General features: G+C 41.0%; 1 protein-coding gene across 1 annotated transcript in view; it reads left to right on the top strand.

The window, feature by feature from the left end:
* LOC124607415 (chromatin-remodeling complex ATPase chain Iswi) overlaps positions 1 to 27,695 on the top strand; it is a 124,842-nt gene that overhangs the window by 39,112 nt on the left and 58,035 nt on the right. Inside the window, exons 5-11 of the mRNA XM_047139739.1 lie at positions 12,225 to 12,366; positions 12,531 to 12,818; positions 17,275 to 17,343; positions 17,436 to 17,545; positions 17,700 to 17,865; positions 22,691 to 22,831; positions 26,774 to 26,968. Of these exons, the coding sequence (XP_046995695.1) occupies positions 12,225 to 12,366; positions 12,531 to 12,818; positions 17,275 to 17,343; positions 17,436 to 17,545; positions 17,700 to 17,865; positions 22,691 to 22,831; positions 26,774 to 26,968 (1,111 nt within the window). The remainder of the gene's footprint in view (positions 1 to 12,224; positions 12,367 to 12,530; positions 12,819 to 17,274; positions 17,344 to 17,435; positions 17,546 to 17,699; positions 17,866 to 22,690; positions 22,832 to 26,773; positions 26,969 to 27,695) is intronic.

Here is a 27,695-nt window from a genome sequence, read left to right as displayed (position 1 = left end):
TTCATCACCCAGGCCCTCCCTGAACTGGAACAACTGAATCATACCCTTCAACAGGGCTTTGATTATCTATCATCATGACCTGAAATTAGGGACATCCTACCCGAGACCCTCCCACTCCCCCTAAAGTGGTATTCTGTCACCAACCTCCACAACGTCCTGGTCAATCCATGTGTCCCTCCCAATCCTAACCCCCTTGTAACAAGGATCATATCCCAGTGGAAGACCCAGATGCGTAGCCTGCGCAATTTGTCATACCCCATCAGGGTACGGGCCACCTGTGAAAGCAGCCATGTCATTCACCAGCTCTGCTGCAATAATTGCACACTGTTTTATATTGGTGTGACTACCAACCAGCTGCCCACCAGGACGTATGGCCACTGCTAAACTGTGGCCAAGAGCAAAGTGGACCACCCTGAGGCACAACATGCAGCTGAACATAGCATGCTTGATTTCAATGGCTGCTTCACTACCTGAGCCATCTGGATCCTCCCCTCCATCACTATCTTTTCTCAACTGCATAGATGGGAGTTATCCTTACAACACATTCTCCACTCCCATAATTATCCTGGCGTCATCCTACAGTTACAAATTGTCCCTTCACCCTCCATCCAAGTTTCCACCCCCTTTGTCCTATCACCTCCTCCCCATTCTTGTCTACCGCCCTCTGCTAACACGCCCGCCCATCTTTCACTGTTCCTTTCCTTTTTCGCTCCTTTTTTCCCCACCTCCCTGCCCCATAATCTCCTGATGCTGTGGCTGTTGGCATTCTAGACCTTCACACTCTGCCAGACTGTGTTCACTTCTCTCTCCTCACCAGTACACTACTATCCCTTCCCCTTCTCTGCCCCCTCCAGATTGCTGCTCGTATCCCACGTGATAGCTGCATTCTGGCCCAAGATGCTGGAGTTGTATGCATGAGGTGTGCTTGCTTTTGTGTGCGAATGGTGTGTGTTTGCTTATGAAGGCTGTGGCCGGAAGCATTATGTAAGTGACACTTAATGTGTCTTCTTTAGGGTAATTAGCAGTCTTATCTTTTCTACATTGTTGATATCCCTGTTTGAAGTTTCCATTGTTTTACTTCACAAATGAGTTTTTATTAACTGAAGTGGCATTCTAAAGTGTTAAGTTACATGAAACATTCAGTAGGGTTATTAAACCTTGGGCATTTGGATGTTACAATTAAGACACTCGGGTTGGTGGAAGAAAATATTTTTGTTATATTTATTGTGATTTCTAAGCAAAGCATTGATATGAAACTTAGTGAGCATGGAATTATCTTAAAAAAAAAAAAAAAAAAAACCTGTAATGTTCAGTAGCTACAGCCATTTTTGTCACTTTTAGTGCAAGTCTTCTGCAACGCAGCTGTTGGGGCGCACCAAGTGAAATGACAGTGTATTTGATGCAATGAACTAACATTCAGGCAGAATATGGCTCAGGTTTCAGTGTGGAAAGATTGTAAGTTTTTGTGGTTTCCCTAAATGAAGGCAGATGCCATTCTTGTCCAACAAGAGCCTGTGGTCTGTCGTGGATGACCTTGTTATCAATAAGGCTTCTATCTTTAATCTTCCTTATGTTTTCCATGAAGAGGAATTGCAACAAAGCATTAAAATTTCCCAGCTCATTAATATAAAAAGACACATACTCTGATTACCTGTGTGACAAGATGTGACATTGATCTTTCAGACTGTATCATGCTTTATAAGGAAAAGTAACTAAGGCCACATTAGGAAAACATACAGGAATTAAGGTATCATTGTGTATTTAGTAACCCTTCCATCCTATTACATCTGTCACATTATTACATAAGAGTGACACAACTGCACTGTATGTTCCCAGTAGTATGAAAACACCTATTAATTTGAATTTGTGAATACTATAACATTTCTTTGAAATTTTTACTCAAAATTGACATTTAGTACATGTGGGTAAGTGCCATTCTACAAATCTAAAGGTTTGGAGTTTGATCCGTGACTGTTTCTAGAGACCTTCTTCTTCTCCTTGGATTAAAGGAGACCATGTATTGAAAAGCAGAAGTGTTATGTTATCAATAGTCACACACAAAAAAAGAAAATTTTCCAGCTTTGGGAATCGTCCTTTTTTGAGCTAGAGTAAAATACATACAGAAAACAAATGCACACACTTTCTCCCTCTTAAAGAATTTCTACTGATTTTGACCAACAATTCTAATCAATTCTCCGAAACCTAGCTTCCCACATCAAACCTGCCAACAACTTCCTTTGCCGACTCCCCGTCATCCCCAACCCCTTTACCTCCTGGATCCCTACTCATCACTGTTGATGCCACCTCCCTAAACACCGATCTCTCTCATGCCTAAGGCATTGTTGCTATTGAACACTACCTCTCCCAGTGCCCTTCAGATTCCAAATCCACCGTCTCATTCCTTATATACCTGACCATCTATATCTTGACTCACATCAACTTTTTCTTTGAAGGGAAGGTATAAAAACAAATTAGTGGCATAGCTGTGTGCACCCACGTTGCACCGTACTATGCCATTCTGTTTATGGGCCGTCTAGAGGAAACATTCATATTCTTCCAAAATTCCCAATGCCTCGTGTGGTTCAGGTTTATTGATGATAGCTTCATGATCTGGACTCACGGCCAAGACACCCTATCCGCATTCCTTAAACTCCTCAACATTTTCTCTCTCACCTATTTCACCTGGTAGAACGCAGTGTGCCACCTTCCTGGGTGTTGAGCTCCTCTTCTCTGATGGTTACATCCACAACTCTGTCCACATTAAACCCACTAACCGCCACCAGTACTTGCATTTCAACAGCTGCAATCCCTTCCACACCAAAACAAATTCCTCCCATGCAGCCCGATAAACCGTGAGTGATGCATCTTCAGTGATGAGAACGCCTTTGCCCAATATGCTAAATGTATGACAGAGGCCTTCATGGACAGACACTACCTTCCAAACCCACAAACAGATTTCCCATGTCATATACTCACACACCACCAGTCCTCCAACCAAACCCAAGAATCTGCTATGAAGGAGCACCTCCCTCGTCACCTAATATTACTCGGACTGGAACAACTGAACCATGTCCTTCGTCAGGATCTCTCATCATGATCTGAAATGAGGGATGTCTTACCAAAGACACTTCCAACCCCTCCTAAAGTGGTGTTCCATCGCCCACCTGTTCTCCACAGCATCTTAGTCCTACCCTGTGCCACCCCAATTCGCAGCCCCTTCCCGTGAGGATCATATGTCCTTGGTAGACCATGCCGCAAGAGGTGCCCGATCCACCCACCTTGCACCTTCTATTCCAGCTCTGTCACACATTTATCCTGCTGCATGGGAAGCCAGGCCAGCTGAGAAAGCAGCCATGCCATATACCAACTCTGCTGCAAACACTGCACAGTTATCTTCCAACCTGCACCAAGTAGGGACCTCTGTGTGAGTGTGTGAGTGTGTGTGTGTGTGTGTTGTGTGTGAAGCCTCTATTACACGATGCGCGTAAACCGTACACCTATGCACCAGTGCCCCAAGCGTGCATATCTGTAACTTCAGGCTGGTCCACATAGACCTATTACACCATCCATGCGGCATATATCTGGCGTGCATGCACAGTAGATGGTGATAACGTGCGAAACGCAAATGGAATTGCCTGATCTCTTGTCAAATCATTCGTTCTACCACGTGAAACACAAGGGGGACCGTGTGATGTATTGGAAGATCATTTTTTCAAATTGTTTATGTGATCTCAAGGTTCCTATTTAATAAGAAATTGTTTTTTATCATTATTTGTTATTGTTATTCTTTTATGTAGGTTACTACTGTTCTGCACATATATGCTCCTGAGTGTTTTGCAGTCCTTGTCTGTCCCACTGGGCCGAACTGCACAGACTTTCTCCCTTATAACTTGCCAGTTTCCCTTTTCTGGCTTGCTGAAATAAAGCAAGAGACGCAGTCAAATCAAACATGAACTTTTGCAAACTAATGCATTATGATACAAACCGAAAATCACCGTATGACGAGATATACGCTTATTACTCAGAAAGAAGAGGTTGCTGACGTACCTTATTATGATACAGCAGGTCATACATACACTTTTCCTCGCTGTATGCTTTCACAATCAGCTTGCATAAAAGAGAGTCTACTGGCAAAAAAAAAAAAAAATGCCGCATTTGTGAAACCTACTTACTGAAACAAAATTCGGAAAATCCACAACAGAAAATCTGAAATTAGCTACTAGCAACCTAACAAAAAGCAAATAACAAGCAGCATGCACTGTGGCACCCCTTTCTGCACATGCATGAGTTATCCCTGCTATTGCGCATGTGCGGATTGACGGCTATCTAGAACTGCTCTCTATTCTGGTGCGTGGATAATGTGTCTGCTAATTTTCATAGTTTCACTCGTTATACTGCTGGATAGCTGGTGCGCTAGACCAGTACCATTCACAGCGGGTTGTTGTGTAATGCCCACTTTACTCTAGCTTGAAAAAGGATTACTCTTATGAAAACTAGCAACTTTTCTTTCTTTTTGTGTGCGCGTGTTGATGAATCAGCACTTCTGCTTTTTGGTGAGTGGTCTCCATTAATCCAAAAATATTTACATTCTACCAAAACTTTCCTGCAAATTTTGGATCAATTTATGTACTTCAATTTTTGTGGTTGAGTTGAACTGCTGCAAGCAAGCCTAAAGATGAAATTTTATAATTTCAAACTCAATCATGTGAATTAAATACTGTCAGTAAAATACCTGAAGTGATATACAAAAACAACATGTTAATGAAAAACGGCTCAATGACTCTGAGGTTCCATCCAACATGTACTTGGAGATCTTCCTAGAAGGACTGATACAACAAGTGGGGGCCCCACCCAGATAGAATAACAACCAGGAGGAGGCACTGTAGATGGGTTCTTGGCAGGATGGGAATGACTCTACATTAATCAGCTTGTGTTTGAATACTATGACAGTGTTGAAAGAGCATTGGGTATGTTCCAAATTTAATCAATCGTTTCACAACAGATGCCATCAGACGCCTGCTCATCATGATCTGTGGCAGTCAGAGCTGAGTGAAAGGCTGAACATTTTTAATTGCTCTCAAAGCCATCATGTAGACCAGAGTCAGCCACAATATTTAAAAATTTTGTGTGCAAAATGTGCGGCCCAAGGTTCGATCTATCTTGACACTACTCGATATGTGTTGGCCTTTGCTCAGTCCTTCTCGGAACTACTTGATACAGCACAACATCCCATTTAGTAGTGCAATGCTATACTGTTTCTTTTGGCATTGGGTGCAGCATTTTTTCGGTCAGCGCAACGTCCTTCAGTTCGACAGAATTGTGGGGTCAGCACTTTTTATTCTTCATTACTTGTTAGTGGTATGAAGTAAGTTCACGGGTCCAGTGGCTGTTTGCACAAAAGAGGCAATCTAGCAATCTGTTGTCAGAAGCCTCTAAAAATTAGTGGGAATCACAGAAGAGGAAGATGAAAATTCTCAGTATCTATTATTCGTTCACATAATCGACAGGATCAACTTTACAGAAGGCCATTGACTTGGTCACTAAAGCAACAGAAGAAGACAAGAATAAAAACTATGAAGAAGCGTTGAAGTTATATGAACATGGTGTAGAATATTTTCTCCATGCTATCAAATCTAAGTGGTGGTAATCATGTTATGAAGAATTTATTGTTAGTGCAGAATGCTTGCCGAGTAATTACATAGAATGGGAAGAGTAACATCAAGTATCAAGCAAGTGTTGTTAAATATCCTAGCAATTAACTTTCTCTGTAATGCATGTATGTGATAGCTGAATTAATATTTATGGACTGCTAGGTATGGTATGAATCCCCACAAGTGTTTTACATGCATCATGATTTATTGACACTTGCTCCAAAATTTTATTTTCTGTACCCCTGTCACCTTGTGTGTGTGTGTATGTGTGTGTGTGTGTGTGTGTGTGTGTGTGTGTGTGTGTGTGTGTTTTAGTGTTCAGTAGTGTCACTTGATAATATGAGAGGCAACTGCTGCTTTACACCTACTTCTTTTCTATTCCGTTGGAAACTTTTTTAAAAACAGTTCTTTTTTGTTGGTGCCATACTTCATAGTAAATTTGAAAGTAACTGGTGTGGAACAGAGATCAGAAAGAAACACAAGTTCCTGTATTCATATAAAAAAAAAGTCCTAGCAGGCAAAAGAGTGATTACCGTGAAATAGATTCCATTGTGAATGCAAGATCCAGCAGATGACCTGACAAAATTCCACCAAGTTTTTGTCCCACCTACTTCTGAGGATATGTCTGCGTGTGATTTTGATTGCATTGCTGCATCAGATGCTGCACTGCCACACTTTTTTCCGTAAAGGAAAGTAATAAATTCACTACTTCATGAATCTGTCTTCACATTTAGCATTAGCCCTCCTGCCGTGTGTGTGTGTGTGTGTGTGTGTGTGTGTGTGTGTGTGTGTGCGCGCGCGCACGCGCTTAACTACTTACTGAGACCTAAGAATCAAATATTTTAAGCCACATTGTTCCAAGTACTGTTAAAACTCGCTTCATAGTGCAGAGAAATGGAATGTAACACCAACCAGTGATATATTTCAGTAAAATAGCAAAACTGTCAAAGTTGGGCAGAAGTTTGTCTTTATTTAAATGGTGACCGGTTTCATACTTTCGTCCATTATCCAGCTGTCTACCCAAGTCCCACCATAGCACCATCATGTGCTGGCCAGTGCTGTGTGCAGCAAAACAACATGCAGGACTGGACTATCGTACAGCAATAGTATCTTGCACTCAACCACTCACACGAGCAGTGTGGCTAGCATGCATACGTTATAGTGTTATGATGGGACTTAACTTGGATAATTTGATAATGCATAGAAGCCTGAGGCTGGTTGCCGTTTGAATGAAGACGGACTTCTGTGCAACTTTGACTGTTTTGTAATTTCATTTAATTATAGTAAGTTGCTGCTTTTGGCCATCTAGCATGCTGGAAATAAGTAAATACTGATTTGTTTGTTTTAATCAAGAATCCAGAAAGCTGATTTCTCTTTTACAGTGGGTCCAGCATTGTAGTAGGGTCAACAGAAGCGTCCGATCTTACCCGTCGGCTTTGACCCGTGACGTAAGCGTGTTGTGGTGTGTGACGTCATTACGGCGCGGAGTTTGATTTGCGATTGTGGCGTGTTTGTAGATGTCTTGTTTTTGTTTGTCGTGCTCTCTGGTGGTGTGTTCATGGTTTTCGTTTGTTTCGTTTGTTTCGTGTGGTGGGGTCAGTTTTCTGTTGCTCAGGTGTTGGATTTGAAGCGGAATTTAAGATCGGACGCTTCTGTATTTCCTGTTTTTGTATGTGTGTGTGTGTGTGTGTGTGTGTGTGTGTGTGTGTGTGTGTGTGCGTGCGTGCGTGCGTGCGTGTGTGCATTTGTGTGTGATTGTGGTGGCCAATCTAGTTTGTGGAGCTGGAACTTTTTTGAGGTAAGTTCCGTTTTTTTTTTTTTTTTTTTTTTTTTGTTATTTATGTATGTTTTGTGTATTGGGTATAGGTTGGAAACATCCGATCTCACGCGTCGGCTTTGACCCGTGACGTAAGGGACCTACACATTGATCTGTAGCGTAGCCCTGAATACGAGGTTAGGTTGGGAGTTTTTTTTTTTGGAATGCGGCCGCGGCAGCGGCCGCCTATGATTCGAAAATATTGATTTGACACTAATGAACATGTATACGTAATATGAAGCAATTTGATGAACATATTGATCTGTAGCGTAGCCCACTTGAGGTTAGGTTGGGAGTTTTTTTTTTGGAATGCGGCCGCGGCAGCGGCCGCCTATGATTCGAAAATATTGATTTGACACTAATGAACATGTATACGTAATATGAAGCAATTTGATGAACATATTGATCTGTAGCGTAGCCCACTTGAGGTTCGGTTGGGAGTTTTTTTTTGGAATGCGGCCGCGGCAGCGGCCGCCTATGATTCGAAAATATTGATTTGACACTAATGAAGCCTGTGGGGGGATGGGGGGGCACTGCAGACTCCCCCCACCGCATAACGACACATGATGATCAAATTTTGAAAAAAAATGAAAAATTTTTTCCGTACCTGCTAAACTGCATAAGTGCCGATGTATGTAGGTGTAAGGGAAGCTTTCGTTTCTTAGTTTTCTATTGGGGGATGTGATCGGTAGGTTCTGTTGAGCTATATAGGTTAAGGGAAGTGTCCGATTATGGATAGGAATGTGTTTTTTTGGTATTTGGTCAGTTTTGTGATGTTGATTTATTTCGTTGTTTTGCGTGGTTTTGAATGGCGGTCGGTGGCTACATTTCTGTATATTTAGTTTCTCCGCACCCAAAAACCCCTAATTTCCCACGCTTGTCCCGTTACAGTCATTAGGCTTTTTGTGAAACTTGTGTATTTCAGTGTTTACAATACGTATGCGATGTTTTTATATCCGCCATATTGGAATTGTTTATAGTCGTTTCCGCGGTATTTGTGACGTCATGGGTCAAAGCCGACGGGTAAGATCGGACGCTTCTGTATTTCCTTGTAGTAACTCTTGTTAGATTGTTGCTGTGTAAATGAATAGTCTGTTGGATACTACATCAAGTACGAAATGTAGCATTCTGAAGATAACACTTTCTCCTACTCACTGTGAAATGTTATCATTTTCATTTTACTGTATGACTTCCAAATACTTTTCCTTTCGTGTGATCTCTGAACATGTTTACATTACTACGGTATATTGATAATTTTCACTTATGGACCGTCTGACAGCAACTGAATAAAACACAATTTTAGTGCCATACGCGTTTCGCCTTTATTTTCTGCAAGGCATCATCAGTGGCCTGGAATATGTACATATGTTAGCTATTTTATTTACATTTTTGTCACTGTGCCTATAGGTTATAAACAGTTCTGGTGGTTGGTATTTTCTATTAAGTAGTAATGCTTTGAACTGTACTTACAGGTTGCGTAGACAGTTTCTTACATATTACGCTCCTGTTGCATTTTTGGTGTTGTTCTTCTTTCTATGAGCACCAATTTGCTGTTTTTTCCACATTCCACAGCACTATGCACTGAACGCTTGTTTTAATGCAATGTTTTGGTTTCTGTTGCCGACTGTCAAATGTTTTTGCCAAAGATCGAATATTACTGCCAAACTTATGAGTGTAACTATTGAAGTATCTGTGGTGTGTTCGTGTATGCATTTGTGTGTGCGTTTGTGTGTGTGTGTGTGTGTGTGTGTGTGTGTGTGTGTGTGTGTGTCTGTATTTTGGTATTGTGTAAACACATTTTGGTATTGTGTAAACACATACGTAGCAATGAAACATTTACAAAACAAACATAAACACAAGATAATGAAACTAACAAAGCAGAAGCGCTGGCAGCACCTCAATGCCCTCTACTGCCTGAGCAACACCAACTGGGCTGCAGATCGCTCTACTCTGTTGCACCTCTACAAAGCCCTTGTTCAATCCCGCCTTGACTATGGGAGTCTGGTTTACGATTTGGCAGTGCTCTCAGCATTGCGTTTACTTGACCCAGTGCACCTCTGTGGCGTTCGCCTAGTGAGAGGAAGTTTTAGAAAGAGTCTGGAGACCAGTGTCCATCCATTGAAGGTTAGTCGTGCACAAATGCTTGCCAGTTACCTCGCACGCATTCGTAGTTCTCCTGCGCATCTGAATTACTGTCTCATTTTCCCAACCACGGCGGTTCATCTTGCGCATTGGCGGCCCAGGTTAGGGCTTACGATTGCGGATCATGTCCAGTCCACTCTGTCTGAACCGGAGTCCTTCCTTCATTCACATACACCTCCATGGTGTACACCTACGCCGCAGATTCTTTGGACCTTTTGCATGGCCCTAAGGACTCCCTTGCCGCTATCACTTCCTCTCGATTCTCAACATGTACCAGGGCCATGAAATGGCAGCTCGATGGCTTTGCGTGTGTTCATGGAGGACATATCGAACAGCATTGCTTGCCAGATGGCCGCAGTGTTCTCACTCCAGAGCTGGTGGCCATATCTCTTGCTCTTGAGCACATCTTCTCATGCCCTGGCAAGTCATTTCTCCTGTATACTGACTCCGTGAGCAGCCTACAAGCTATCTACCTGTGCTACCCTCACTATCCTTAGGTAGCATCCATTCAGGAGTCCATCTATGCCCTGAAACGGTCCCATTGTTCAGTGGTGTTTGTGTGGACCCCAGGACACATCAGAATCCCAAGCAACGAACTTGCCGACAGGCTGGCCAAACAAGCTACGCAGAAAATGCTCCTGGAGATGGGCATCTTCGAAACTGACCTGCGTTCTGTCTTATGTCACAGGGTTTTTCAGCTTTGGGAGACGGAATGGCATAACAGTACGCACAACAGACTGTGTGTCATTAAGGAATGTGTGAAAGTCTTCCATGCAGTCCTCTCACATGGAATCAGTTGTCCTCTGCCAGCTCCGTATTGGCCATACTTGGCTAACGCATGGTTACCTCCTGCAGTAGGAGGACACACATCGGTGTCGCTGTGGCTCGTAAATGACAGTTGTCCACCTCTTGCTGGACTGCTCACTTTTAGCTGCTCTGCGGTGAACTTTTAACTTTCCCAGCACACTACCTTCGCTGTTGGGCAACAATGCCTCAACAGCAGCTTTAGTTTTACGTTTCATTCGTGAGGGTGGATCTTATCATTTGATCTAAATTTTTGCACATGTCCTTTGTCCCTCTGTGTCCTCCACCCTAATGCTTTTAGGGTGGAGGTTTTAATGTGTTGCAGAGTTGCTGGTTCTTTTTATTCTCATGGTCAGCCAGCTGTGGTAATCTGCTCTCTTGTTTTGATCTCTTTTTACATGTTTCTTACGTCTCTCTGGTTTTCTTGTCCGTTTTAATGTTCGTTGCCCTTCTGTCATTTTTGTGGTTTTGTCCTTTCTTCCAGCTGTGTTTTGTGCGCCTTGATTATTTTACTCCCTCCCTTGAGGAATTATTTTAATCGGAATGAGGGACTGATGGCCTAGCAGTTTGGTCTCCCACCCCCCACCTCCCATTCAAACCAAACAACCCAACTAACCGTATGTGAAGTCTTGCCTTACATATACAAATTGTAACAGAAGGTGTAATGTAATTGTGTCCAGAAGAAATGCTTTCTATTATGTAGCAGAAAGTCAAAAATTTATCAAAACTTTCAGACTCCAGCTCGCAGCTGCAATGGAGAAGAAATCTATATTAATGCAATCTGCAGTTTTATGTGAATGCATTTTTAACATGCAGCAATTCAGAATTTGAGGATACTAATGCTTGCAATCTGAAGAACAGACACATTTCTATCCACGGGTGTGCTGCCGGTCTATAGTGTCCAACGGGCACAATATTTCGGCGATCATACATGTCGCCATCATCAGGTGAACTGACGGACTGAGCTCCTGTGAACGTGCCGGCACGGAGATCCGTACGCTATGGCTGCTCAGAGGGAACTGGGTTCGGTCGCGGCGGCGGCCGATTTAAATACCCTCCGCCCGCGGCGCGCTCCCTCCGCCGTCCGCGCCACGGTCGCTCGGTGGAACAGATTGCGACGGCGTCTGAGATGACGTCGGAGTGATGGCTCTGTCCGCCGTGGTCGTCACAACTATACGTTTGCTCGATTTACTCTTTATTAACCCGATCGCTGGTTCCCAAGCCTTGCTAAGATTATAGCCACAGTCACGGTTTATGAGGTCGTCATTGGTGCGAATTTCGATGGCCTCTCTAACAACGCTGTCCCAGTATCTCGACGTCTGTACCAGAATCCTCGTGCGGTCATATTCCATGGCGTGATTTTCCGACAAACAATGTTCAGCGACCGCCGACTTGCTCGGATACATCAGGCGAGTGTGCCTCTGGTGTTCACGGCATCATTTCTGTCTGTCTGTCTGTGTGTGTGTGTGTGTGTGTGTGTGTGTGTGTGTGTGTGTTTCTCCCCCTGCTTAAAGAAATGGATGTCCAGACACTGAACTTCAAACCCTGTGTGAAGAAATTCAAAGAGGGTCTGTCGGTAAGATCCTTCAGCTACACAGGGCATTAAATCCTAATGTTCCTCCCTTCTCCTGTGCAAATAATATCTTATAAAGAGTACAAGGCAAGTTTGACAATAATTGAAGTGCATGTTATCCTAAGCCAACTGTAGTGTTTTTGGCTTAGTACCAGTGTCCTGCACATGCCTTAAATGTCCTTTGTCTCTTTTACTGTAAGTAACTCAAAATTCAAATATTCTTTTCATCTTGTTTCAGGTACATGAAGCATTATCGGAGTATTCCTGGTCCTCATATTGTAATAGTTCCAAAATCAACTTTAGCTAACTGGATGAATGAATTTAAAAAATGGTGTCCTTCTCTTAGAGCAGTATGTTTAATTGGTGATCAGGAAACAAGGGTAATTATCGCAGCAGAAGTTCTAGTACTTTTACCATAGACGGAAACATTCTAAATAAATTTCTTTTACCTTATTGATTATTTTCAAGCTATTTTTGGATATAAGCAAAAGAAAGTAGCTTCAAATCATATGTATATTAACATAACTTTCCATTGTTCTTCCAGAATGCTTTTATACGTGAAACGCTGATGCCAGGCGAGTGGGATGTCTGCGTAACATCATATGAGATGGTTATTAAGGAAAAAGGTGTCTTCAAAAAGTTTAACTGGCGCTACATGGTTATAGATGAGGCTCATAGGATAAAAAATGAAAAGTCAAAGCTTTCTGAAATTGTACGAGAATTCAAGACGACAAATAGGCTTCTGTTGACAGGAACACCTCTCCAAAATAATCTCCATGAGCTGTGGTCTTTGCTAAATTTTCTACTTCCTGAAGTATTCTCATCAGCAGATGTAAGTATATTATCGTCCTGTGATATAATGATGTGTGTAATGTCATACATGTGCAAACAGGAAGATAAAAGAACACTGACAATATTGCATTTGTTGCTGTTATTTTTTGGAATGTATGTTGCGGTGACAGTGTAGATCGAGGCTTAGGTTATGCTGAAAGGCAAAAATCATTGTGAGTTGGCAAATCGGTATCAAATGCTTCAGATAATCAATTTTTTTTTGCTGCTGTATTATCATAATAATTTCTTTTTACTGTGAGTGTCAAATATTTTTACTGTTTTATGAAAATTAAAGTTGCTACTCACCATATAGTGGAGATGCTGAGCCACAGATAGGCACAACAAAAAGACTGTCACAAATAAAGCTTTTGGCCAGTAAGGCCTTCATCAAATGGATGCATGCACCCCCCCCCCCCCCCTCCCACACACACACACACACACACACACACACACACACACACCCCTCTCTCTCTCTCTCCAGTCCTGTGTGTATATGTTATGAGTTGCATTTGTGTGTGTGTGTGTGTGTGTGTGTGTGTGTGTGTGTGTGAGAGAGAGAGAGAGAGAGAGATCTGTTTTTTTTTTTTTTATTGTTAATGACCATTTCGATTCAAGTCAAGTGTTTACCTGTCAAATAAGTTTTTTGAGTGTTTGTGTTGAAAATTGCAGATACCTGCAGGTCAATTCTTTTCCTACAAATCAGTTTAATGTTGTTGGTGTAAAGAAGTGCTTTTAATACTGGCAAATCATTCATCTGTACACCATGCTTACCTTAACTCTGTCTGCGAAAAGTGTCATTGATGTAGGTATTAAATTAATAGTGTTACGAGGATGAATTAACTCATTGCCTCACTCCTTTTTTTGCTGGTACTGTCTCTGTGGCTGCAACAATAATGATGTGTTTTCATACAGGCCCTGAATTGCTGGTATCAAATGTAAAGGATGTACTATATGCTTTATTATATTCCATTGTTTTTCTCTTATAACACTATCTAAATCTGACAGAACACACACACACACACACACACACACACACACACACACACACACACACAGATATATGCTGGGCAGGTAAAATATGGGTCCTTCACTACAAATGCACATCAGGTTTCATTTCCTTTCATGGGAGTACAGGTCGCACTGCAATTGAGGGGTTACTTGGACAGCAACACTGCATTGGCTTGTGAAGAGTTGGAAATTTGTGTTATTTAGGAGCTGTGCCTGGATGGCTGAGGCAGTTAAGGCAACCATTCTACAGAAGTGGGGCATCCAGGTTTGAATCCCAGCCCGAAACAAATTTTCAGCTCGGATCGCTGATATATTTCAGTGCCCCAATATTGCTAGTGTTGACAAAGTTGAATATTGATATTCACGGCCACTCAGTCACAGTGTGTGTAGTGTCTGTTCTGTTAGATGTGTCTCCCACCCCCTCCCCCCCCCCTCCCCCCCCCCCCCTTCTCTCTCTCTCTATCTCTCTCTCTCTCTCTCTCTCTCACGCGCACACACACACACACACACACACACACGCACACACACACAGACATACACAGGGTGAGTCAAAAAGAACTTTACGGCTTTGGAATGATATAGAAATTTATGGAGATAACTTACAAAACAGAATCAATAGGTGTGTCATTTTGTGGCAAACAACCGCAAGTTTTACGTGAAAGTGTCAAGTGCCGTTTTGGTTCGATGTGAGTACCATTTGTGATGTGGCAAACATCCCGTCAGTAATCGATTTCTTATCACATTCAATGCACCAAATCAGCCATAACTTGTGCAGTGGCAGTGTAGATTTGATTTTTCATGTTAGCTACATTGTTTGGTTGGGGAGGAACATGTACACGAACTCTAATGAAACCTCAGAGAAAGATATCCAGTGAGTGGTGTCCAGTCTGGGAAGCAAGGTGGCATGCAATTGGTGCTTCATTGCCAGTCCACCAACCTGGGAAGCGAGTATCGAGTAAACCTTGAACTTTCATGAGGAAATGAGGTGGTGCACCGTCTTGCTGCTAGTAAACCATTCCATCTCGGTCATCTTCATCGATCTGTGGAATTAAACAATGTAGAATCCAGGATGGGACGTAACAATATTAGATAAGCAAAAGTTGCCACTCATCATATATCGGAGATGCTGGGTCGCAGATAGGCACAACAAAAAGATACACACTATTATAGCTTTGGCCATTAAATGCCTTTGTCAACAATAGACACACACACACACACACACACACACACACACACACAAACGAAACTCACACACTTACACAAAACTGCAGTCTCAGACAACTGAAACCACACTGCGAGCAGCAGCACCAGTGCACGATGGGAGCGGCGACTGACCGGGGTAAGGAGGAGGCTGGGGTGGGGAGGGGGATGGACGGTATGGTGGGGGTGGCGGACAGTGAAGTGCTGCAGTTTAGATGGAGGGCAGGAGAGAGGTGCCCTCTGTCTAAACTGCAGCACCTAACTTTCCGCCACCCCAGCCATACTACCCCTCCCCCTCCCCACCCCAGCATCCTCCTTACCCCACTCAGTCGCCGCTCCCATCGTGCACTGGTGCTGCTGCTCGCAGTGTGGTTTCAGTTGCCTGAGACTGCAGTCCTGTGTGTGTGTGTGTGTGTGTGTGTGTGTGTGTGTGTGTGTGTGTGTGTGTGTGTGTGTGTCGTTGACAAAGGCCTTAACGGCCGAAATCTTTGAATTGTGTGAATCTTTTTGTTGTGCCTATCTGCGACTCAGCACCTCCGATATATGATCTGTAGAATTAAAAAGTTTTCAAGTATATCCAGATACACAATACCAGTGACAGTTTTCTCCATGAAGAAGAGAGGTGCATACACTTTCAGTTTGTTAAGAGCAAAAAACACCGTAACTTTGGGGCTGTCATGAACACTTTCCAGGTTGCATGCGGATTTTTGCTGTCCTCTGTCCGATGCAACATTTCCCCACAGCTCTCCCCACAAGTGTCCTTATCTGCATCACTAATGTGCTGTGCCATTGTAAATCTATGTTTAAAGTGTAAATGTCTACTCAATTCTCATCAAAGTCTTTTGTGGAATGCCAGTCTCGCAAGACGCACATTGCATTGATTTTTGTGGACTATGGGCAAAGATCTTCATAAGCTGTTTGACATCATCATCAATGTGCAGGCAGCCTGATGATTTATCGTGTCGCAGTGAACAAACAAACAAATTTGAGGTTGTTTGCTATAAAATGACACATCTACTGATTCTGTAAGTTATCTAAATAAATTTCTGTATCATTCCAGAGTTACGAAGTTTTGACACCCTGTTTATCATATTTTATTTCAAATTTCAAATCATATTTTTAAAGGACCTGTCACTTTCATCTCCATGCACTGGTAATTTAATGGTAGTCCTCATGCAGCAGAGAAATGATTTAAAAAAGTTGAGTAATTGTGTTTACCGTATTTACTCGAATCTAAGCCGCACCTGAAAAATGAGACTCGAAATCAAGGGAAAAAATTTTCCCAAATCTAAGCCACACCTGAAATTTGAGACTCGAAATTCAAGGGGAGAGAAAAGTTTTCGGCCACGCCTCCAAATCGAAACAAAGTTGGTCCATTGTAATATGAGACAGAATATAGGTCGAATGAATGACGATACAGCTGCAGTAGTTCGGTTCGAGTCGTGAGCTTAGCAGTTAAGCTTTACCAGGTAGCCATTGCTATGCGTCAGGCGGGTCCGTATTTATACGGGTACCCTTCCTTTTTCACATGCTTCATCAGGTTTGAATTGATTGCTTATTTTTCTTTGATACAAGTGCCGTTCTCTTTGTTATAGGTGTTTACGTCCTCTAAGCTGAAAATGCATTACTGTACTGTGTCATGCATTGTTTGTCGCATTCTGATAGTGAGTGTTTACGACCTGTCGCCGATCACGGCATGTCTTGCTTTTGTGCGCGCTTTCACAAAAGTTCCTATTAGCAATCATCTCTTCTCACAGGTAGGAAAAAATTCAGAACGTAGAGTTGACCACCTTGACAAACATCCCAAACAGTCTTTGCCAGTCGGATTTTCGTAGTACATTGAAATGTAGTTACATTCGAAGATGAACAATACGGAATTTGTATTTACTTTGTTGGATAATGTACGAAAATGCAGTGGTTGAAACTTGGGGCAGAGAAAAAAGCTCATCTTCCACCTTTTTTTTATTTACTGGCACAGAGGTTTTCACGCCAGTACTTCTCTTTGTGCCTGCAAATCATGCCTGTGTAGCACTACATATATTCAACGGCAGAAGTTAGTTGTGGCGTCACCTACCAACATTTTTCAGAACTGCCGCATACTTTGCACTCGATTCTAAGCCGCAGGCTGGATTACAAAAACTGGAAGAAAAAAAGTGCGGCTTAGATTCGAGTAAATACGGTATGCCTGTATGCTATGAATAAAATATTTAATAATTATTTCTGGGCATACCTTTCTTTTTGCTTTTCAGGATTTTGACTCTTGGTTTGACACCAATAGTTTTCTAGGTGACAATGCACTTGTGGAACGATTGCATGCTGTAAGTAAAATAACACCTTTGTTCTATTGGTCCACATACATTGTAACAATACCCCAAATCAGTGAAGTTCATTTTGGACATAAATGCAACAGGTACTGCGGCCATTCTTACTGCGACGCTTGAAGAGCGAAGTGGAAAAGAGGCTGAAACCCAAGAAAGAAGTGAAAGTTTATGTAGGACTGAGTAAAATGCAACGAGAGTGGTAAGGAAATGCAGGCTAAAATGTAGTATTGTGCCTAACAAATACTGACACAGTATAAATAATTTGTGATAGCTTTGCCATTGCTTTAGTTTTATTGTTTTTTAAATGTAAATTACTTTGTCTGTACATAACCTAATGTTTTTTTGTAATTTAGGTATACTAAGGTCCTCATGAAAGATATAGATGTTGTGAATGGTGCGGGAAAAATAGAAAAGATGCGACTGCAGAACATTCTGATGCAGCTGCGCAAATGTTCCAATCACCCATATTTGTTCGATGGTGCAGAACCTGGACCACCTTTCACCACAGACGAACATTTGGTACAGTTTGCTCATCTTGCCTAATTTCAAACTTTTTGTTTTGAGTTAAACTCATGTTATATTTGTACTAGCTGATGAACCTTGTTTTGCCCCAGTATTCATTTTGCCAATTTTCTATTACAAACAAAAGTGAAAAATGAACTGTATTTGTAGTGTAATATTGAGAAAATTTCAGTTCTGTGTATTCGTGAAAACACTTTTGATATTATGAATCAGTCATACAAAGAAGTATGTATGACATGCAGATATGTAAGTACAGTATCCAAATTGAGAAACAGTATGCAAAATATAAATTCTCTCTAGTGTTTATTTAACTCTGAACTTGATTATAAATAATATTTCTAGTTACATTTCCAGGCAGTTGGAAGCGTGCGGTGTGATTCTGCGAACATCTCTATAGCAGCTCCTCTTCATAGGTTATAGAAGGCTATTGTTTTTGCCTGCATCTGTTTGCACTGCACAGTTAAAAGTTGTCAGGTGTCATCTATTTCCTTAAGTTATTAACTGTAGGGAGTGTATTAGCATTAAAGAATAAAGTACTAAAACTTTATGCACAATGCGGCACATTTTCATGAAGCTCAGGTTTACAATGTCATATCTCCAGAACTATGTATGGTATCACAACATACTTTTGTAGGTGCATTTAGCGGCTTATATGGGTACTGCCAGCGAAATTTATTGCGATTACAGTTAGTAGCGCAGAAGTAATAAATTTAAACCTTGTGCACGATGCAGTAGTTTTTCATGCATCTCATTGTTTACGATGTCATATCTCCTGAACTATGATAGGGAGATGGTTCCCACCCACACAGCAGTTGTTGCCCGACAGTAAGGGATGTGTATATCAAGTTTAGTGGAAATCAGTCCAGTGTATTATGAGGGGATGTGGAAAACACACACATATTTTATTTTTCATTTGATAAAAGCTTGTGATGCAGTATGAATTGTCAGTTACCCATTTAGTATTACAGTTTTCTCAAGATGTTAGGTGGAGTTTAGGCTAAGAGCAGTAGGCAATCAGATGGGTAGCAAGTGTGAATTTCCCTTTGTTCCTAGTACTCTACATATACTGGAAATTATTTAATGAAAATGATCAGATTTGTTTCTTGTAAAAAGTTAGTTTGCATATCAGTAGGGATAGAAGACATTATGTATTCATACCCTTTAATAAGGCACTTTTCACCATTCTTTACACACATTTATGAATATTTTTTTGCATAAGATTATCATTCTTCTCATGTTTCATCTTGGAATCCATGACCCAGTTTTGGTACCAAAAAAAGGCAAAAAAAAAAAAAACTTTGTGGGGCATTTTCTAAAGAACCACCCATGAACTAACGGTGCCTCCATAAGCCTCACTGTAGACTACGTCAGATGGAAGGGGGGGATGGGGAGGATTGCCATTTGCCTAAGCAGGAGGAAGTGTGTAATATTTATACTTTGACCCTATGCTCTACGATAGTGACACTGAGACAATCCTTCTGTTTGGTATACAAATGGTCCATAGCCTAAGGGCTATCCAAAACACTTGACCCTACCTTGCCGTCACCAATAGAACCCAACTTATGATCCCCAGAAGAACGTATGAGCTCCAGAAGAATCCTGTTCTTATGCACAGCATTTTGGAACATACTAGGCATACAAATGTAGTAGATGCTGCTTATAAGGAACTGTGTCGAAAGTTTTCTGGAAATCTAGGAATATGGAATAAACTTGGGATCCCCTGTCGATGGCATTCATTACTTCATGTGAATAAAAAGCCAGTTGTATTTCACAAGAACAATATTTTCTGAATTCTGCTGGCTATATGTCAATGGATGGTTTTTCTTGGGGTATTTAATAATGTTCAAACACAGTACATGTTCCAAGATCTTATTGCAAATTTATGTCAGTGATATGGGTCTGTAATTCAGCAATTTACTCCTATTTCCTTTCTTGAGTATTGGCATGACCTGTGAAACTCTCCTGTCTTGAGGTAAGAATCTTTCATCGAGCGAGCGGTTGTATACAATTGCAAAAAAAATCTGTTATTTCTTTAGCAGACTCTGAAAGGAATGTAATTGGTATACTATCTGGAGCAGAAGACGCATTTATTAAGTGAAAAGCTGCTTTGTGACACCGAGGGTCTCTTACTTCCAAGTTACTCGTGTATGAAGTCATTCTCAATTTGAATTTTAGAATATTTACTGCACCTTCTTTGGTTAAACGATTTCAGAAAACCGTATGTTGTATCTCCACTTTAGTGTCATAGGTGTCAGTAACATTATAATTGCTAATCACATAGTGAAAGTATTGATTTTCTTGCTGCTGATATACTTTCATACAGTCAGAATCTCAGTTGTGTTTTTCAAATTTTAATTTTAATCAATTTAGATTGAACCAGGTATTTGTTTTCTGGGGCGTCTACTGAATCTTTATTTTGTTGTAGCAAGAGGGCGATAGTCAATTATCAATTGGTCTCCCATCTTATTTTATCTGCCAAGGGGATGAAAGTTTTACATTAAGTTTTAACTTTCTGCATGTTTTTAGTTAGGGGGTTCTGTATTTACAAGGAAGAAGTGATAACCCAACCACATTTTCATGACCTGTTGTGTTAGTCTTTTTTTGTATTAATGCATCAGTATTGTAAAAGTGTATTTTAAGTCAAATGCAGTGTTAATAGTTTTAACTCTCTTGCTTGTGAGTGAGGTTGGTAAACAGCATATGAAGTTTTGATTAATTTTTCATGTATCAGTGTTGCAGTCAAATATTTTAAACATAGCTATTCTCATCTTGAAAGTTGTTTTGAATGCCACACTATTTTACAAGGGCTGGTCCTGTTGTCATTACCTTCTGACCTTTGAACTTATTACCTCAGCAACCCTGAAGTGGCATGTTACGCTAGGCAAACAATGTGCTGCTGACATGAAGGCATTTTACAAAAACAATGACAGCTACATTGCCGTGCAGCACATATTTCATGTTCATTACAGTATTGCCTGTCGTGCCCCAGTCCTATCGGCAGTTGCTGTCAAAGTGTGAGTACAGAACTTCTAGTAAATGGGAGATACAGTGTAAAAGAGGGGTGCAATTGCAAAATCCATGTGCGCACAGAAGAATATTACAAGATTGGAAGAAGCCTTCAGCCAAAGTCCTTTGTGTTCTGCTCGCAAGCATGTGCTGGAAATCGACACATTAGATTGCAATGTTGAACAAGGAATTGCAACACCATCCATACGAAATTCAGATAGTAAAAACTGAAAACAGTTTCTGGTATTGGTCGCTATCCAGTCGGCCACACTTTCAAATACGCATGCCGCCAGTCACGCCGCTGCGTTTCCTATAGCTGCCACCGTGGCATGAGGGTCATGCCATGAATGATTACACCACTGCCACTGAGATGCCGGAGCTGCAGTGGCAGGCGTACTTAGTTCGAACATTTTGTGTGTTTGTCAGTTGAATAACATTTACAGACTTTGAGTGGTCAGGACTCGACATCTTCTGAATAGACATTGTATTGAACAAACATCATGCAAGGAAGACATAAGAGGTCGTCCTCCCATAGAGAATATGGTTTTGCTGGGAACTGCTGGAACTCATGAGTCCAGTCCTGTGTAACAACCTGATAATGTGCAACGGGGCCAACTTTTATGTGTCAGGCTTTGTTAACAAGCAAAGCTTTAGACACTGGTCACGTGAAAATCCTGAAATGCTTTATGAAACACCACTTCACAGCCAGTAAGTGATAGTGTGGTGCAGCATATCATCATTTGGAATAATAGGCCATCCTTAAACTTATTTTTTTATTTAATTATTTTTTTTAAGACTGTTGCAACAATGCTGGTACTGTGAATAGAGAATGTTATGTTCACATGTTGAACCATTTACCAGTGTGACAGGTTGCTGATCTTCCTGTAACTGCAAACACATTCTTCCAACAAGACGGGGCCACATGCCATACCTCGCGGCATGCCACCAAATTGCATCAGAATATCTTTCCTTGTCGTTCCATCTCCAAGATCAGGGACATTTCCTGGCCTCCAGGATTCCCTGACCTTTCAGTGTGTGATTTCTTGCTTTGGGCTCATTTTAAATCTCAGATCTTCTAGTGTGACCAACCACACACTACCTAGGAACTGAAAGATCAAATTTGTGAGAAAAATAATCAAATTCCAGTATCAATTCTGCATGCTGTGACGTCTAACTTCCATATAAAACCTGACTTGTGTGTGTGAAGGAAAATGGTGGCTACCCACTTAATGTCATTTTAAATTGGTGGCATTATAAATTTGTGTTGTATACCTTTTATATCACTGAATAAATTTGTATCATTGTTGGAGGTTTCAGAATCACCCATTTCACAGCCACACCAATTATTAATTAGCCATTGCCAGAGGTGAAAGAACCTGTAGGAAAAACTGGTGTTCCCAGTCACACAAGAGAAGACAGTGCTAGGCCTTTGTGCACGTTATGTCCGCTACAAATAAATAACTGTCATGTAGCTCCCAGCCTTTCAATTTGATGCCACTTTGGTTACTTCTGCTTGATTTTGTTGTGCCTATTTTTGGATCACCTTCTCATCTGGTCTTACAAAACTGACTCAATGCTGTAGTAGATTTTTTCATCATAGAAAAATCTGAAGTGGAAGTGAGGTCTCGTTCCTCCTCATCTATAGATTGCAGAGTCAGACTTTTCTTTCCGTAATGTCTCGCTGCAGTAATAATTGTATTTGAATCATCCTGAACCAATAATAAATTATGCAATGTATGCAACACAGTGACTATTTTAATATTAGTGGAAATATAGAAGAAGTTCACAGTGAGTCATGTAAAACATACTGATGCAGGTGTATAACTGCGGCAAGATGGTGATTCTTGACAAGCTGTTGCCGAAGCTGCAGCAGCAGGAGTCAAGAGTTCTAATCTTCAGCCAGATGACTCGAATGCTGGACATCCTTGAAGATTATTGCCTTTGGAGAGGATACATGGTGAGTGAAGTTTCTTCAGGTAATAATTATGATTAAGATTTTGTGGCACTTGAAACATATTCATATTGCTACTGTAAATTCACAATAATAAAAGAAATCTAAAGAGCAAAATAAAAAAAAATAAGCTTTAGAGATAGTTAAGAGCGTGGTAAAAGGCAGCAATCACAATATACTTTCTTTGGTTTCTGTTGAAGCCATAATTGCATGTTGCTTTTTAAGGAATAAAAGTATTGAACAACTGGGCAAAGTAGATACAACCAGAGGGTGTACACAGTACACATAAGCTCTCTCAGTTTGTTATAACTTATCTTCTTTTTGTTCTAAGTTTGTTTGAGAGATAGAATGCATGGGGATTTTCCTGCAGTGTGGTCAAATTGTCTCACATGATGCATGGAATTCACTTCTGTTGGAATTTTTTTCACTTTTGTGCGTTTTGAGTTGTAATGTAACTGACTTGTTGCCCTTGTAAATCGTACGAATTTGAATTGAACCAGTGTACTGTTTACTTATGTGCAGCACTTCTTCCTTACACTATTTTGTTTTATATCAGCACATCCACTGCAAGCCATTTTACACCACATCACAGAGTGTACTTCATATCAACAAGTTTTCTGTCATTCCATTCACATATTTATCAATAGAACACTGACTGACTTCATGCCTCTGTCCATACCCTAATCTTTGTTGTCTTATGCCCTTGCTATCTGTATAAGATAAATGTGCTGGCAGAAAACTGTCCAACAATTTTCCTCAGATACCGAATTCCAGTATTTTTTTATTTTTTATTTTATTATTTTTTTTTTTTTTTTTACAAGAATAGTGTCTCATTTCTTCCATAGTTTCTCACTTAAATTCTCCAGTCGTCCTTCTTACACTTTCATATTGGTTATATCCATCTAGCAATGTGTGCCTTATTAGATTTCTGCTGGCATGTCTGCTTAATAAATACTGAAGGAGTACTGTAGAATACTCCTGAATATTTAAATAATGCGACAAGCTCCAGAAAGTTTAACGATAACCTTATAACTTGATACTGTTTGGTTCTTGATGTGTGAGGTAACTAGCAATAAACTCGTCAAACATTCTCTTCACTTTCCTACCATTCTATGGAAAAAAGGCAGAAAATCACCATACTTTCCATGCGTGCATTAGCATTGATCTGATATTGTTTCTTTTATAGGGATATACAGAGGGCATTCAGTAAGTAATGCAACAAATTTCTTTTTCTTTTCTTCTCGGCCAATTTTGGTTGAAAATTTCTCAATTTCTCATGGGCCATCGTGAATATTCCCCCATCAGCCATTATGGTTTCATGAAGTTCTGATAGACGATGGTGTCTGTAATGCAGGTGGGTTTCAAGCAGAAAACCAGAGCATCGCAAATATTCTAGGCACTAGTAGAATGTCTATGGAGACCTGGCAGTGAACAAAAGTATGGTGAGTCATTCAGCAAGGCATCCATCATCATCACAAAAAGGTCACACATACGTGTCCGATCTCCTACATGCCAACTGACTGCACACAGCTGTGACCTTTGCAATATTGGAACATGCAGACACTCACATCCAGGATGATTGATAGATCACAATCAAACAACTCGCTGCTTGACTGGACGTCTGTTGACAATGTAAAAACACTCGTCCACCATTTGGGGTACTCGAAGGTGTGTGCTCATTGGGTTCCTCGGCATCTAACAGAAGACCATAACAAGCAACGAAGGACCACCTGTGCAGAATTGCTTACGTATTACGGGGCTGATCATGACAAATTTTTATTGTCACAGTGATGAAACATAGGTTCATCACTTCAAACCGGAAACAAAATGGCAGTCCATGGAGTGGCATAACACCACCTCTTCTCTTAAGAAAAAGTTCAAAGCCTCAACCTCAGCCAGTAACTTCATTTGGTGGACTTCTGGAACTCTGAAAGAATTGTTCTGTTTGATGTCTTCCCTCATGGAGCAACATTCATCTCCGAAGTGTATTGTGCTACCCACAGGAAATTGAAGAAATGGCTTCAGCATGCTCGTCGTCAGAAAAATGCAAATAAGCTTCTCCTTCTCCATGACAACGCAAGGCCTTTTGCAAGTCTGCGGACCCGAAAGGAGCTCACAAAATTCATTGGACTGTTATTCCTCATCCACCTTACAACGTGGATCTCACACCTTCCGACTCCAGCTATTTGGCCGAATGAAGAATGCCCTCTGCAGGCAGTGGTATGTGGAATGGGTGGATTATTGATGCACCAAGGCACTGGCTCCCACGGTACCATGTGGACATACACTCCATTCCAGTAGGGTGGCGTAAGGCCGCTGCATTGATCAGAGCTTATCTTGAAAAATAAGAGTTTTGTAGACAAAAGAATGAGGAATAATATGGTGTATCGGAATCCTGAATAAAACTAACCTGCTGTCAGAGAAAAAAATGTGTTGCATGATGTATTGAACACCCCTCGTAGGTACCATCTGTTCTGTAAGTTTCATTGAGAAAAAAGACTGAATATCTGATTTTTAGAATTTTTACACAGTTGTTTGAACTTTGTGCACCCTTTAACTTGAACCGTTTCAAAGGTGGTGGTGGTGGTGGTGGTGGTGGTGGTGCAAGTAGAGCACAAGTCCTGTGCCTTGTGTTCATATGGAATGTCTTCAAAATCAAATTTAACTCACAGAGTTAACGAATGTTTAAGGGAAACTGAACAGAAATTTCCCTATGTTGTGGCACATTCAATAATGATGACTATTGCTACAAATTATGTATCAATGCGTTGAAACAGCATACAGCTATGGCTACTTCATTCGTACTGCAAATTATTTGACAGTTAAGGTTGGTGGGAATACAAAATACACACACAAACCAAGTGATGTGGCACAATGGTTAGTGCTCTGTCCTTGCATTCGAGAGGACGACAGTTCAGTTTCCAATCCAGATTTAGGTTTCCTGTGATTTCCCTAAGTCATTCCAGGCAAATGCGGAGATGGTTCCTTTGAAAGGACATGGCTGATTTCCTTCCCCACCTGTTCGTAATCAGAGCTTGTACTCCATGTTGTCTAATGACTTCATTGTTGACAGTATGTTAAACCCTTTCTTCTTTCCTCTTCTTACCCTTCCCCACCTGAATGTGTGTGCCCCAGTTCATCTTAAACTCATTTTTATTTTTTCTGGATTTGTTGAATAAAACAGCAGTCCCAGCTTGGGAAAGAGAAGACTGATCACATTCAACGGCTCAAGGCGTTGATATTTTGAAAAACTGTATTACTCATGTACAGAAATTCTTCTGATTTTGGTGTCAGAAATTTTAATGTCTTGATGGAATTTCACTTGTGGTATGTGTGTGAATCCTGACAAGAAACGTGGTCGTGCATTAGCGTTCTCGCTTCCCACGCCCAGGTTCCTGGGTTCGATTCCCGGCGGGGTCAGGGATTTTCTCTGCCTCGTGATGACTGGGTGTTGTGTGATGTCCTTAGGTTAGTTAGGTTTAAGTAGTTCTAAGTTCTAGGGGACTGATGACCATAGCTGTTAAGTCCCATAGTGCTCAGAGCCATTTGAACCAACCTGACAAGAAAACATATGTTGTAAGGAGAGTAGAAGGAATCCACCTGTCCTTTTACATCTTTAGTAATCAAGTTACGAATGGTTATTTAATAAGAAGTTCAAATAGCCCTGGGAAAGAAGGCTGTTGCCTAAAATTGATCACTTTGACACTAAATCACATCCAGTTTTTCCTTCTGTTATAAGAAATAAAAATTAATGCCGTGACACTCATTCTATGTTAGACAGATCTTGCGAAGTCAGTTTGTCACTTGTATACTGACTCAATATAAAATTGAGTACCATTCCCTAGTAGCAATTATTATTATTAGTGACCTTTTGCATTTTGTTATGTGGTAAGACTGATATTACCATCTTAATTATTTGTTACCAATAATTCTTGAAACTATTTGTAGTATTGCAGACTTGATGGACAGACCCCACACGAAGATCGTCAGAGACAGATAAATGAGTACAATGCCCCTGGCAGTGAGAAATTCATCTTTATGTTGTCCACCCGAGCTGGTGGTCTGGGTATTAACTTAGCAACAGCAGATGTGGTAATCATTTATGACTCAGACTGGAACCCTCAGATGGATCTCCAGGCCATGGTAAGTGAAATCATAGAAAGTTCTTTTATTGAATATTTGATGGCCCCATCTCTTCAAATGTTAGTATAGAATAATTATGTCATTTCTTGAACAGTCATTTGTTTATTTTGTGAACCAGCTGGAGCTTTTTGTAAAAGATTTTGACTCTTTTGATCGAGTGTAATTGTAATTTGAATTCTGTCACGTCATTGCAATTACTTGCTTTGACAATCTCAGTATTTATCTTTAAAGGATTAAAAAGCGAACAAAAGATAAAGCAAAAGTAGGTACAAATTTCTTGCCTGATTGCTAGAGGGACATCTCCCAACATTTCCGGTACTACTTCATGGATTAAAGTATCTTGTTTGGGTGAAAGGGATGTTTACGATTTGGTGTAGATTCCATTGGTAAGATTCCATGCACTGAGGGAAGTCATCGGCTGATAGGTCTTGTACCTGCTGAGACTTAAGTGGATGCATACTAGTTTCATACAGAATGTTCCATGCATTGGCATTGGAGGAATTTAGTTCCTTGACTATGGATCATGTGCTGGTGCTGGTGATGTCGTCCATAGTTCTCTGTGACACAAGTCTGCCAGTATCCCGTTGGTCTGTTCTAAGGGATCCTGTTTCATTACGACAGCCATCAAGTCTTTGAAATGTGACACAATTTGTTAACCTCCTCCTGGAAATTTTTCTGCATACAGGCTTCTTGCTGCTGGCCGTTGCATATTGGTTCTCCTCGAACG

This window comes from Schistocerca americana, chromosome 3, assembly GCF_021461395.2.
Source record: "Schistocerca americana isolate TAMUIC-IGC-003095 chromosome 3, iqSchAmer2.1, whole genome shotgun sequence".
Taxonomy (NCBI): domain Eukaryota; kingdom Metazoa; phylum Arthropoda; class Insecta; order Orthoptera; family Acrididae; genus Schistocerca; species Schistocerca americana.
The sequence above is the reverse complement of the archived record's forward strand: the minus strand, read 5'-3'. Positions and strand labels throughout refer to the sequence as shown.